Below are 14,960 nucleotides of genomic sequence, written 5' to 3' on the forward strand. Positions count from 1 at the left end.
TTATACTGACTCCATGCTTTTGAATGGAATAGAGTGTAATGTTACAAAAGCTTTTTATTTCAGGTAAATGCTGACCTTTGGATCTTTCTATTCATCAAAGAATCCTGAAAAAAAATGTACACAACTGTTTTAAATATTGATAATAATAATAATAATAATAATAATAAAAGATGTTTAGCTCACCAAATCAGGATATTAGAGTGATTTCTGAAGGATCATGTGACACTGAAGACTGGAGTAATGATGCTGAAAATTCAGCTTTGATCAAAGGAATAATTTATAGTTTAAAATATATTCATATAGAAAGCAATTATAGGCCTAGTAAAAATATTTCACAATATTAGCTACTGCTTTTGCTGTAAATAAATGCAAGCTTGGTGAGCAGCAGAGAATTCTTATAAAAAACAAATACAATTCAAAACCATTCAAAAACTTTTTTAAAGGCTATAAGCTCTAATGGCTTTGCAAAAATATATAGTTCAGTTTCTGATAGGCTTTAATGGCACTGAAAAGTTATTGTGCTGTTATATGGTGCATATGGGAATGAATGTTATGCCACTTAGAACTTGCAGAACTGAAACATGTAGAATGATGAAGCTGTGAATCTAAGTGATATGATATGTATTTGTACTCACGGGACAAATTGTGAAGAGCCAGCATGAAAACATTTAAAATACAAACACTACATCAGAATGTGGAGGTGTTTGACTTTAAAATATAGCCTTTGTGCTGCTCTAGCGACTGAAGGCGTGCAGAGCAGAGATGTGCCTCCAGCGCCACCTTGTGCTAGAGCGTTTGTCTGCATCTAGATTGTTCTGAAAGTCTGTTTAAACGGTTTAAAAGAGTAAAATGTTGTTTAATTTAAAATTAAAGATTAAAACGTAGCTCAGGAAAATACCCTTAACGATCTAAAATAAAGGTTCTCCCAGTTCAGTAACGTTTGTTAAAAAAACATAAACGGCAAGTCAAGGAACATCTATATACCTTTATATACGACACTTGCTAAAAACATCTGCGAAAAGCCTTTATACTACATCTATGAAACATCTTATTTAACATACATTCCAAACAAAAAAATATCTTCAGCTTTCTTTGGTGAGAGTGAGTGCAGCGGTAGCTGTTTCTAGAGGGAACCGTTTCTCTGTAACAGTCCGCTACCTGACTTCCGGTGGCTGCACTGTTGGCTGGAGAACGATAATTTTCCCGGAGTTTTGGATGAATAAACAAGACCGTCGAGTGGCCAACGCGCAGAGGAAATATAGCCCTGAGTTGGTTTAGAGTGTTTCTGTTCATGCTTATGTTTTCAGATTCAACCAGATACCTACTAGATGACCGCTGGTTTTCAGCACAGTCTGTATTTATGAAGAAGCTTAAAAAAACAACAACAACAATATTTGCTGGTGATCTAACGTATTAGGACATTGCGCTTCACTCCATAATGTTTTATTTCACTTACGAAAGATGGGGATGCACTGGACAGTGACATCTATCTTCGAATATATTTCGTCATCATCTGCATCTGTCCCCTAATGCTTTATAGTTTACTAACTGCACATGGCTTTATAAACTTACAAACACAATTGTCACGTGAAAGGTTACCAAAGTCTTAAATTTACAACATTGTTCTAAAAATTGTGCCTTTAACAATTAAGAACTGCATTAATTCATACTGTAACGACTATTACAAAAACGACTAGCAGTTACAACCGGTGCTGTTATTACTGTAACACCATAATAAATTAATGAAATAAGAAATCATATAGAAATAAATCTTGCTGATGTATCTGAGAGAAAAAAAAGAAATAGAAAGAAAAATTAGGTTAATTTAATTAGAAATGAAAACAGCCCAATAACAATCATTCATCAAGAATTAGTCGTGTTTGTTTTGCAAGTGCTGTCCATCTATATCATATCTGCATTTAATTCAGAAATGTCCCATTTTTATCACTTAATTAGCCTGAGCAATAGTTTTGAAGATGAAAGTGTGTGAGTGCCACCTTGTCTAATTGCGGTGTGTGTGTTTTCTAGTGGCTACAGGCACTGAGAGGGACAAAGGCTCTGGGAACACGAGAGAGTCTGTCCACAGCGTGCTGAGAGCAGTACCACGAGGACTGACCCTGGGTCCTTCTCTGGCCCAAGATGGACAGCTGGGTCTGTGGTGTGTTGGGCGAGTGCTAGAGAAGGCCACTCTGCTTGGTCTGGAGGAACCTGACAAAATAAACAGGAAGGAGAAAGCTGAGGTATGCATACTAGTGTGTTTCAAATTTCATTGTGCACCATACAGCGGAGACAAAGGCTTGTTTAGTACCACTGCAGCAAATGTGTTCAAGACAATAGCGGCCTTTACATTTACGTCTCACCTACTAATACTGCAAGTACTTCATATTTTCAGAAGCATTGTTATAGTGTTCTCTCTCTCCTTTTTTTAAAAAAAAAAAAACTGTTTAGTTGAATAACAGCCCCAAGTAAGAAGTAAATGCATGTTGTTATTATCCAGGGGATTCAACATACGTGCCAAAATGTGTTAAAAAATGAAATCTCAGATGAGATCTACTGGATGAGGTAAGTTTACCCAGAGTTCATTAATTATTATGTTTAGTGGAAGTATTAAGCTACCTATCAAGACATCACAGAATGAGACTTGTTAAATTGTCTTCACAGGTTTGCCTGCAGGGCTCAAAGTGAGGGAGAGAGCAATGTCAGTGTGCTCGAGGTGGATGGAAAATTCGGCTTTAGGGTCTGTCGAGCCATTCAGCCAGGAACAGAAGTGCTCCTCTGGAAAGAACAAGAACAAGAAGCCCCTCTTGAAAAAGAAGTAATGCGGCTGAAAGCCTGTGAAATTAGTAGTACTCCAATCAGAGAACAAGAAGATGCTTTAGAGGCCATCACATTAGATCACCTCTCAGGCTGTGCAGGTGAGTTTATACTTAATATTAGCACTGTGTAAGAGGTCCATGATATGCTGTTGTTCTTAAACTTTTGTATTCTAATAGATCCTGTTCAAAGTGCCACACAGGAGGATACAAAACCTCCAATCAAGGGGAAAAATCTTGTGCAGGAGTCTAGAGCCTGTGATTCCAGTGTCCTGGAGCAGAATGGGGTAGATGAGGCACACGGGGAAGGTGAAGGTCAGCAAAGTGATGAACATCCTGCTAGAGATAAGATCCAGAGCATCAGTGATAGTACATCAGAAGCCCAGAGCTCATCAGAACATCTGAAGCTGAGAGCCAGCTCTCGTCTTGCTGCTAAACCTCGGAAAGTGCACTCGTCAACCATCCGTATCTACAAACGACAAGATCCAAAAAACAGGTCAGACCTCAGCAGCAAGAAGAAGCTCTCAGATAACAAAGACAACACAATGCAGACATTGTATACTAATGAGGATTCCAGCGCAGAGCAAAATGAGCAGGATTTTCTTCATTTTGTTATCCGAGAGAGGAAGTACAAATGCGACGAGTGTGACAAGAGCTTCTTTCAGCTGTGCCATCTGAAGAAACACAGATTCACACATCAGAATCAGAAGCCTTACGCATGCACAGAGTGTGGTAAAACATACAGCTCGCAGGAGAGCTTCCAAGCCCACCTGCTGATGCATCGCGGTCAGAGGCCCTTTCAATGCCAGCACTGTGACAAAAGCTACGGCTTGAAACGGGACCTCAAGGAGCACCAGGTTCTTCACTCAGGCGAGAAACCGTTTGTCTGTGACATCTGTGGAAAAGCTTTCGCTCGCCGGCCCTCGCTGCGCGTCCACAGGGAAGTCCATCGGACGAAAGAGCCGGACTACCAGGCTCCCAAAGTCAGGTGTCCAGAGTGCAATAAAGAACTGGCCAATTCTGGTTCTTTGAGGAACCACATGCGCCTGCACACCGGAGAACGGCCGTACGTCTGCCGGCACTGCAACAAGAGCTTTCGGCAACGTGGCAATCTGCTGGGACACATGCGCATCCACACGGGAGAGAAACCCTACCAGTGTGACCACTGCGAGCTGCGCTTTTCCCAAGTCCCTGAACTGCGCCGGCATCTGATTTCACACACGGGTGAGGTGTATCTGTGTCCTGTGTGTGGTAAGGCTCTACGGGACCCTCACACACTGCGGGCCCACGAACGACTGCATACGGGAGACAGGCCCTATAAATGCGAACAATGTGGGAAAGGGTACACGATGGCAACCAAGCTACGGCGCCACCTGAAGTCTCACCTGGAGGAGAAGCCACATGTCTGCCAGGTGTGTGGAGCCAAATACACAATGATGCAGAGTCTGCAGCGGCATCTGCAGTCTCACAAACATCTCTCAGACTCTGGTCATGCCTTACCGACACGAGGTCGACCCAAAAGCTCGGGCCAGAACGCAGAGGAAGAGCAGGGTAGGACTGAATGCAGTAGTTTGGAGAAGGGACAGGCTGTGTCATATGTTCAAGACTCAGAAAATTTCACCATTGTGTCTCACCCAGAAGGTGTCATTTTGGACTCTGGAGTGTACCACCGTGGCACAATTGTTTTGGGAAAAGGAGTGGAGAAGGGGCTCGAACGCATTGAGCTCAGTGAGGATATGATTGAGATCATTGTCTCCGATGAAAATACCAAGTGTATAGTAGTGCAAGAACAGCCTTCTAAGTGTATACAGCTTCAGGAACAGGAAGCAAATGCTAAATGCCTAGTTGTGCAGGAAAATGATGCCAGCAGTGGCTGTATTGTAGTTCCAGAGCAGGATGCTAATAGTTGTTTGGTCATTTTACAAGGTCCGGATGGTTTAAGTTCAGTGGCACAGACTGTAGAAATAGAGACAGGACTGTGACACTTAAGTGTTTCCATTTCACATATATATAATGTCTCACACCAAAGGAAAAACAACCTATGTGAAATAAATGTTTAGGTCTTGCTGTTCTTTGATTTTTTTTAGGAGGGTTTGTGGCACATATCATTAAACATTGACTCCTGTGTGCAGTGGACCTTGTTTCATCAATGTTTATACAGACATAGGACAAGTACATCAGCAAACACAGCTGTGTTGGGAAATGAGCTAATACAAGAGGAAATTTTATGATATATCTGTTGCGTTGACGTTAGAATTATCACGTCATTTATGTATTAACAGTAAAATTGAAATGCCATGTTTGTACTTTTTACATAAAGCACATGCAGATTTCTGATAAATGAAAGGATAAGCAGAGTGCTAACAGAGCTCTTCAGCTACGTAGATAGGATCATCATTTCATGATGGAAGCTGTTTCTGATAACATGTAACAAATGCATCTACATTTAAATAAATATATTAAAAAAAAATATTTAAAAAAAGTTGTTGTTTTACGATATATTGTAGAGTACTTTTGTTATAAATATTATAATTTTTATAATATGTCCTCACACATGAATTCACATAGCTTGGAGATATGAAGCTTATCATCTTGTTTTCATTCAGTATATCTGTGATTCATGTTCCTCAGAAAGCACAGAATGTTCCACATTGATATAAGGGTGATCTGATGCAGAAGAGTGGCTTTTTTGTTTTTTTGAGTGAAGAGTTCAGACACTTGTTGTCTTTGAACTCTGGTAGTTCAACATTAACTTGGTGACTCCGGTAACTCCAGCTGTGGGCGTTTAGATTCGATGAGATGCTCCAAGTTTTTTCTGGATAACGGGCTCAGTCATCCTCAAGAATGGGAGCAAAAGCAGCACCTCTTCTACTATCCCTACTTCTTGGGCAAGTTCTCCACCTCACATTGTGTAATGATGGTAAGCATGAAATGAGATTTCTCTGCCTTTTTGGCTAATTAGGCTAAGAATAAAATTATAATGTGATATTATAGTGTGTGAGTCTAGATGTTTTTGGAGAAACATTGATTTTTGTGCCTCAGTGTTTATCGACAACAAGGAAGCCTCTCAGATCATTCGAGCAAAGAGGGCTAACGCTCTTTTTGAGGAGGTAAAACCAGGGAATCTGGAGAGAGAGTGTGTTGAAGAGATTTGTGACCATGAGGAAGCTCGAGAAGTGTTCGAGAGAGTTGATAAAACGGTGAGCAATGGCCTTGTGGACAGATTAGCTGCAGTTGGAAACAAATGGAAATGTTTAAATTTCTATCAGTGAATATTTTCAGTGGTATATATCTATATAAATACAGATATTTGAAGTGTGGTATAATTCGTTTTATGTAGTATTTTATGTTAATGATTTTTTTCTTCCATTGCCTCACAGGATACTTTTTGGGCGAAATATTTAGGTAAGAATACACACACACATATGTATATATATATGACATTACGTAAAGTTTCAGTGTAAACAGTGACAACATTTTGTGTAAACAGTTTCTATTGAACCAGGGACAAAGTGCATTTTCACTGACCTTTCCCTGCTCAATTTACAAATTAGAAGTATCAGGTTTAAAGTAAGTAGCACTTATAAACAAACCTTAAAAATGTCAGCTTGTGAATATCATTGGTTGGAGTGGTAATCCTTTATTTTTGAGCTATTTCTAAATATGAACTGTTTATAACTTTAAGAAATTGTTCGACCTGGCACCTCTGTAAGTTTTTTACTTATTTTTTTAATCTGCTTTTCACAGGATGTGGGGGAACAAAGTTATCCAGAAAACTATCAAATATCAACAGTTTGAGAGTATGTGTAAATACAAAGGGTAAGGGTGATGCATACTTAACACAGAATATGTCCATAAAACTAAAATGAGACATTTTTGGTAAAAGCTTTCAGTTTCTATGTTGTAAAATAACCCTATAAGTTTGACGTGTGATTGACAGGAGACTGTTACATTAACAATGGTGAAAACTACGCTGGTAGTGTGTCTGTCACCAAGTCTGGAAAGTCATGTCAGTACTGGAAAAGCAACTTCCCCCACAGGATTCAGTATGTACTTCTGCTCTTTTTGTTGTTCTTGTGTTGAACCACCTTTAATCGTTTTATATTGATTGATTAGAAAACACAAATTCTTTTAGTAAAGAAAAGGTTGTTTTATTTTCATGTATTTAGTTTTACAAGCCTTCAGTGATGTTAAAGCAGCTCTTCTGTCTTATGACCGACTTGTTTCCCCCTAGCGAATTTAATGCGACACAGCTGAAGCTACCGGAGAACTTTTGCAGAAACCCAGATAAGAGCAATCAAGGCCCTTGGTGTTTTACAAGAGACCCGACAGTCAGGAGGGAGTCCTGCAGCGTGCCAAAATGCGGTAGAGAAAATCACTAAAACAGTACAGTAAAACATCCTGTGGCGCAATAACTAAAGCTCTATGCTGGCAACCAGAAAGTTGAGCCATCACCATTGTGCCATTGTACCAGGTTTCTCAGAAGAAATTGTCGCTGTAATAAGCATACTGGATGTTGTTTTGGATCTGCTTAATGACTGCTGACTTACCAAAACATGCATATTTGATAGCAGCTGAAACATATTTGTGCCCTGAGTTTATGGCACATTTTATGCTTCAGTGTAAGTACATGTTTCATTCCATCAATTTATGCTCACACTTTCCTCTTCAGGTGAGGCTGTTCTTCCCCCTCCTCGACCACCTACTGTGAAACCTGAAGAGCGTTACCTGAAGACTAAAGACTGTCTGGATGGAAATGGGGAGACTTACACAGGGGATATGTCTGTGACCCTGGGGGGTCGCACGTGCCTGCAGTGGAGCGCCGCAGAAGTGCAGGCCTTAATAAAGAGGAAAGAGTTGCTGCCTCAAGTTCAGCTGGTGAAGAACCACTGCAGAAACCCAGATGGAGATATGGAGGGTCCCTGGTGCTATGTAAAGGGAGCAGGTGGAAACCTTACCATTGATTACTGTGACTTGGAGTTGTGCGGTGAGTGAACAGCCTTCTAGAAAAACACACATACATTAAAGGAGTCATCGGATGCCCATTTTCCACAAGTTGATATGATTCCTTAGGGTCTTAATGAAAAGTCTGTAACATAGTTTGGTTAAAATTTCTCAATGGTAGCGTAAAACAACACCCTTTTTACCCTGTCAAAAACAGCTATTTTCAGAGCAAGCCGTTTTGTAGCATTTTCCTTTAAATGTTAATGAGCTGTGCTTACTCCGCCCCTCTCTTCCGAGCTGCTCTCTACAATAGTATCCAGCTGCAGACCCGCAGCACCAGCAGTTTCAGAACCACAGCCACAGAACTGGAAGTGAGGGGCGGAGCTTACGTTTTTAACAGAGTAGCTCCACCTTATGCTTTTGAAGGGGTAATTTGCTTTTATTACACAGGATACGTCATACTTTATGTATGTATGCATTTTATAATGATTTAATTAAGCCTTTTATAAACATTAATCTTGTGTAATTTAGTTGTAGGCCTATATAGTTATTCATTTCATTGTATTATGCAAGTTATTTCCTGTTTGTGATATTAAGAATAAAGTTTGAAACTAGGGATGCACGATAAATATAGCCGTTGTTCACTGACAAGCTGCGCTAAACCACGATCATATTTTGCGCATGTTTTGCACAGCTTGTCAGTGAACAACGGCTCTGTGTAGTAAATGCTGCTCCATGTGAAAGCATGCACGTGTAGAGATATACCCTGATTACAGAACCGGCTTTACTGACGAGTTGCGTATTAAATATCAGGCCGATATTTATTGTGCATCCCTTTTTGAAACTTCCGGACATTTTATATGAAATAAACTTTAATCACAAGATTCAAAATAAATGTTTACTCCAAAATCAAAAACACGTGCATCATAAATTTTTCTGTATGAAAACTAAAACATTTCAATAAAGCACACACATGCACAATACACACTTGCATATTAAAATTTTCTGTATGAAAAGTACACAATTAAACTGAAGTTTATAAAATGAACAATTCACTATTAAGCCCATTTTGTCATGAAAATCCTGCATAAATTCAAATTAAAATGTATCAAATGAACAATTCACTCTTAATAAAGAAAAATCATTAGGATATTAAGTAAAGATCATGTTCCATGAAGATATTTAGTAAATTTCCTACTGTTAATATATTAAAACTTCATTTTTGATAAGTAATTTGCATTGCTAAGGACTTCATTTGGACAACTTTAATGGCAATTTTCTCAATATTTAGATTTTTTTTGCACCATCAGATTCCAGATTTTCAAATAGTTGTATCTCGAGCAAATATTGTCATATCCTAACAAACCATACATCAATTGGAAGCTTATTTATTCAGCTTGGTGTATAAAAATATATAAATTTATTTTTTCAGTAAAAATTGACCCCTTATGACTGGTTTTGTGGTCCAGGGTCACACACACACACACACATATTTAGATTGGTGTATATATATATACATATTTGTATATATCTTGCTCAAAGTAGTCCAAAACCCAAGGATGCCAGGGACCAAATTCCCTGCACTTGCCGATGATGTGGTTGAAAACCTTTGTGTGTCCTCAGCGACACAAGGTCTCTGTGGCCCCGAAATCGTTGCTCTGGCATTGCCAAGCGATGACGAGCCTGAGTGGACGGCACCATGATAACAGTACCTTGGTGAGTCTGGGTCAACTGACGAGTTGTCTCGGACAACTTCAATCTTTTGTCCAGAAGTTTAGAGACATTAGGTCCAAAGAGGTGTCCAGGAATGATCAGAAGATCTCTTAAAGTCTTCTTGCAATCCTCAGGCAGCTTGGCCTGTGCAATCCACACCTGGCAGCGGGCTGCCAAAAGTGTGGCCGTAAGGGTACCCAGTTCACGTGTAACATGACCCATGGTCAAAAGAGCAGTTTGGAGGAATTGAGAAAATGAGGAGTCAACATTTGCTGATTCAAGTGTACTGGTAGTGGCGAGAAGCAATTGACACAAAGTGTTCTCAGCGCGGGTTATATATGCAGTTGACTCATACACCTTTTTCAACAATGAGTCTGTGCGACTGCATTGAACACTGGGACAACGGAAATTGGCTTGTAGTGCCTCATCCAGTGAAACTACCAGGGCAGCAAAAGGCTGCTCAGTTTCTGGAGCACGGCCCAAACCAATAGTGTCTTCATCCGCCATTGACGCTAGTGTACAAGCAGTCCTTGATCGCCTTTTGGGTACCCCGGCTCCCTTCAAAGCATTAGAAAATTCCGCCACAAAATCCTTACATGGTGGCATAAAAAAAGGGAGATCCAGCTGATGCCTGCCTAAAGAAAACATTAGACTGAGCTGGTTGTGTAGGCGAGCTGTCCAACCCTAAGTGAGCAACTGCCATCCGAAGCACAGACAAGGTGTCGTCTGCTGAAGATGGGTTTTAGCCTAAATTGGCTAAATCCTCACTAGAGCCCCCAGTTTTTGACAAACCAGTCTGGGTCTCTTGAGGGAAAAACTATACACCAACGTACAGATGATCCTGGAAAAAAAACAGTCAGAAACACTTGTAGAAAGCCCATCAAATTCAGTATGATGCGAAGGAAAAGAGGAGCTAAGGGGCTCTTCCTCCATTCTCTTGCTTGATCTCTTTTCATCCTCCTATGAAAAAGATGCAGGTGAGATAGGAACCACCGGCTAAAGTGTCTGAAGGAGGCGTTTCTACACTGACATCTTCGATGAAAGAACCACCACAGTTTTAGAAAGTGAAGTTTCTTCCATATAATATTTATGTGAAGATGCCTTCTTTCTTCGATGGGGGAGCCCCAGCGGCCGCAGATGCACCACGCTTCCGAGTATGAGTGGTAGATTGTAAGTCTGCATCCCCAAGTCCTACTGCAGATTTGGGATCCAATTACGCAAGACAAAGTAGTCTCTCAGACATGGGTAGAAGACTACAGTGGAAGCATGGATCCGTAAGGGCTTACTTTAAATGCTTAATCCCCAAACTGGATGGACACATGTCATGGCCGTCGTCAGGAAGGAGAGTGCTAGGTCACAGTTTACATGTCAAAGGAAAACTAGTAGCAATAGAACTCTGCGCCATGGTCACTTCAAAAATAAACGGGGATCGTCAGCGTAGACGCAGAGAAAACACTAGTCACCGGACAGCACAGAGAGGCACAAGTGTTTGCAAAACCTCCAAAAAATTATCCAATCTACGAAAAGCCTTCAGTGTTTCTGTGTGAAAAGGCAATGATAGCAACTGGATAGCACCAAAAAGCACAGAGTGTTCCACAAAATCCTATACACGTGATACAATAAACGGAGGACCGTAAACGTATCAACACTAACCACCGGGCAGCACCAAGAAGCTCTGAGTCTTCAGTAATACAATTGCACAGGAGAACTGTCAATATATTAATGCAGCCGCCACAATAGCATTTAAAAAGTATGCATCAAATCAGTGGGAACCACCGATCTAATGTTAGCTCGGTAAAAAAAAACACTAGCCACCGGATAGAACCGAGAAGCATAAGTGTTTCTGAATATAACAGGGCAAAAAAACTCACCAATGTTGAAGAAAACTAATCCAAAGATCCTTAGAACCGCGCTGTCACAGCTTGAGAGGACAATAATTCACTGCTCTGGTAAGCTGCACTTGACTGCGCAAGATCAATTAAAGAAAGACCGATCTAAGTCAAGTGAGAAAGCAGAAGAGGCCGAATACTGAGCTGCAACAGCTCATGTCTTCGAGGCTCCGCCGATGTCACCATGTGACCATTTTGGTATATTATCTCGACCTGTCTAGTTGGCACAGAGATAATCCACTAATGCTTAAACACCGCCTCTGGTGGTCAGGAGGAATGAAACAGAACTCATTAGTCAGAAAAGTAAACTGTAGAGAGGGGCATTTTGCTAAATATATGCACCATATAACATATTTATTATAAATTTTACTGTTCTTCAATGTTTAATTTATGTTTGAATAAATTCATCAAGTTTTTATGACAGCCACCATTATGTTTATATTAAAAAAAAAGGTATGTGCAGGTATCACATCAAAGGCAGCCAGATCAAGAGTCGTAAATATCAAACATGTTCGATATTTACGATTTGAGTTCAGCGATGCTTTGTCTCAATCGGGAGCAGTTAAATAATCGTAATGACACCTCACAATAGAGGATTTTTTGGACAAAAAATTGTTTGCGACAAGCCTCAAATCGGGCCACGCCCCCCAATCTTTCAGAAATGCAAATCCTTAAAAACGGCCTTAAAATCCTCTAGTGTGCAGCCAGCAGTAAGAGACATTCTTGTCTACATCTGCTCCAGCGGTAAAACAATGGCAGACTGATGACAGCTCACTCAGAGCGGGTCTAAGGTAAGACACAGTCCAGTCTGTGCTGAAACGCTACTGTCAATCAAACTATAATGGGAGGGGCCTGTTTTTGTGATGTCACACAGACAGGCATCTGAGATCGGCTCGATTTGAGAAAGGTGAAATGATTTAACGAGATAAAAAGAACCACTGGGTGGATTTTTTATCATTATAGGGTGGTTGTGTACGCACACTGCCAACACACATTCCGGTTAAAGAAACTTGTAAAAGTGCATGTAGCATCCGATGACTCCTTTAAAGGGATAGTTTACCCAAAATATAAAACTTGTCATCATTTACTCACCCTCATGTTACAAACCTGTATGAATTTCTTTCTTCTTTTGAACACAAAAGTAACCAAACCGAAGCTATTCAAAGTATGAAAAAAACAACAACTATGGAAGTCAAAATACCTTCTTCTTTGGAATTACATGACAGAATTTTAATATTTTTTTTAACTCTCCCTTTAACAACAAAATATTAATTTCTTCCCCATAACCTTGGAGCTCCATTAAAAGTGACATCTGGACCAAAGTCTTTAAATTAGGATTAAATGTCACTTTGAAATGTTAAGAAAGCCTAGATGCATTAGTCATAAATCATAAACACCACTGAGCACACTGAACATCATTCTGTCTTTGTCATTCCCTCTCAGATGCCCCTTTGGACAAGTTTGTCGATGAATCAGGTGGTCGAGAGAGAACAACTCTTGAAGACCAAAGAATAGCCTTCTTTGATCCTAGTAGCTTTGGCAATGGAGAGCAAGGTAAACATCTGATACCTTCACCATCTCTTTTGCGGTTGTTATCACTAGAAGTTTGAGTTCTTGTATAATCGACTGATAATCAAGATGATTAAACTGTCTTTTGTCAGAGTGTGGAGTGCGCCCCATGTTTGAGAAGGTCAAAAAAGAAGATAAGAACGAGAAGGAGCTACTGATGTCATACTCTGGAAGCAGAATAGTGGGAGGAGATGAGGCTGAAGTGGGCAGTGCACCATGGTAAATACAGTGCAGGGGCTATTTTTAAACATCTGTTTTTTAAATATCTTGGCATGATTGATCATGTCGAATGCTAATGCTTTGTTTTTAATGTTGTGTTTGATGTTATTTGCAGGCAGGTGATGCTCTATAAGCGTAGTCCTCAGGAGCTGCTGTGTGGAGCCAGTCTGATCAGTGATGAATGGATTCTCACCGCCGCCCACTGCATTCTCTACCCACCGTGGAACAAGAACTTCACAATCAATGATATTATCGTCCGCCTTGGAAAACACTCTCGTACCAAGTGAGCCCTTTAAAAAATTATAGAAAACGCATATATTTCTTTTCACTAATACATTCTTTATGTATGCTAATAATTTAGAAATATCAATTTACAGCTGTTTTAAACCCTTTCCTGTTTCTCTCAGGTATGAGAGGGGCACTGAGAAGATTGTGGCCATTGATGAAATCATTGTCCACCCGAAATATAACTGGAAGGAAAACCTGAACCGAGACATTGCTCTTTTACACATGAAGAAGCCTGTTGCCTTTACGAACGAGATACACCCTGTTTGTCTGCCCACAAAGAACATTGCAAAGAAGTAAGAAAACATACTATATCTCTAAGTGAACATTATTGGAAAAGAAAATCATGTAGGACAGGGACTTGGTTCTATTCATCAGTTGTTAATTGAATGGAGGAATATCTGAATGTGAGTTTGTAGTCAGCTTTAAGAAACAGGTGGAGTTTCAGCAGACTAAATGATTCGAGAAGTCCGATGCATCACGGATGAATCGTTCACGATAAGATTAATTACGTGCATTTAGAAAATAGATTTTAATTTCATGCCGATTTCGAAACTTATCTTAACATCTTGAAGGGGTCGTTTTATACAATTGTTTACCTTTATTTATGGTGAAACTTATTAAGAACACATTTCTTGGGGAACAACAATGTATGGAAGATGCATTTTAGCATAACTTTAGAACAAACTGACAGTATGCATATAGCTGTAATTGACAGATTTTCTCTCTGAATTGATGTTTGCAGGTTACAAGGGCCGTGTGACTGGCTGGGGGAACCTGAGGGAATCGTGGTCCTCAAGCCCAACCAATCTTCCATCAGTGCTGCAACAGATTCACTTGCCCATTGTGGATCAGAGCATTTGCCGCAATTCCACCTCGGTCATCATCACCGATAACATGTTCTGTGCCGGTAATATACTTCATATTTTCATGGTCTTCAGACCCTAGACTATTCAGCTGCTGAGAGCTTGTGAGATGCTTTTGCACTCAGGTGTCACAACAAGGTCATCTTTTGTTTTGGGCTACCAGCCAGATGATACAAAAAGAGGTGACGCTTGTGAAGGAGACAGTGGCGGACCTTTTGTCATGAAGGTATAATAATGTTTATGCTTTTCTCTCCTCAAACAAGTTTTACTTATCAGTGACCTATAAATATCACACTACTATATTCAAACATCTTTTTCTTTTAAAACCCATTACTGCCCACAGAGTCCTACAGACCAACGCTGGTATCAGATTGGCATCGTGTCGTGGGGTGAGGGCTGTGACCGCGATGGCAAATATGGATTCTACACACACTTATTCCGTATGCGTCGCTGGATGAAGAAAGTCATTGAAAAAACAGGCTCCGCAGATGAGGAGTGATCTTCTCAGCTGCCACACGATAAATGAACACTTTGGTCAAATGTGATCAAACCTGCAAATGGATAAATAAATCTGAATTCTCTGTATGCTGATACCAGTGAGATTATTTCTGTGTACTGAGAGTGAGAATGGGCAGGCTTCTGGTTTTGAACGAAACAGATGT

The 14,960-nt window shown here is 40.2% G+C and overlaps 2 protein-coding genes across 2 annotated transcripts; both read left to right on the forward strand.

The window, feature by feature from the left end:
• The first annotated feature begins 1,151 nt into the window (after positions 1-1,151).
• LOC109081887 (zinc finger protein 408-like) lies at positions 1,152-4,947 on the forward strand. Its single transcript, XM_042726829.1, has 5 exons — positions 1,152-1,350; positions 2,029-2,240; positions 2,498-2,562; positions 2,662-2,915; positions 2,994-4,947. Exons 1-5 carry the CDS (start codon positions 1,329-1,331, stop codon positions 4,793-4,795), a joined length of 2,355 nt encoding a protein of 784 aa, XP_042582763.1. The 5' UTR covers positions 1,152-1,328; the 3' UTR covers positions 4,796-4,947.
• Positions 4,948-5,571: 624 nt separating this feature from the next.
• Positions 5,572-14,889, forward strand: f2 (coagulation factor II (thrombin)). The gene is made up of 14 exons (XM_042727970.1): positions 5,572-5,733; positions 5,856-6,013; positions 6,194-6,218; positions 6,561-6,632; positions 6,754-6,859; positions 7,048-7,178; positions 7,486-7,800; positions 12,803-12,913; positions 13,021-13,147; positions 13,263-13,430; positions 13,555-13,727; positions 14,163-14,342; positions 14,454-14,524; positions 14,642-14,889. The coding sequence occupies exons 1-14, from the start codon at positions 5,658-5,660 to the stop codon at positions 14,795-14,797; spliced, it is 1,869 nt and encodes a 622-aa protein (XP_042583904.1). The 5' UTR covers positions 5,572-5,657; the 3' UTR covers positions 14,798-14,889.
• The last annotated feature ends 71 nt before the right edge of the window (positions 14,890-14,960 follow it).

This window comes from Cyprinus carpio, chromosome B7 (genome assembly GCF_018340385.1).
Source record: "Cyprinus carpio isolate SPL01 chromosome B7, ASM1834038v1, whole genome shotgun sequence".
In the NCBI taxonomy this organism is placed as follows: domain Eukaryota; kingdom Metazoa; phylum Chordata; class Actinopteri; order Cypriniformes; family Cyprinidae; genus Cyprinus; species Cyprinus carpio.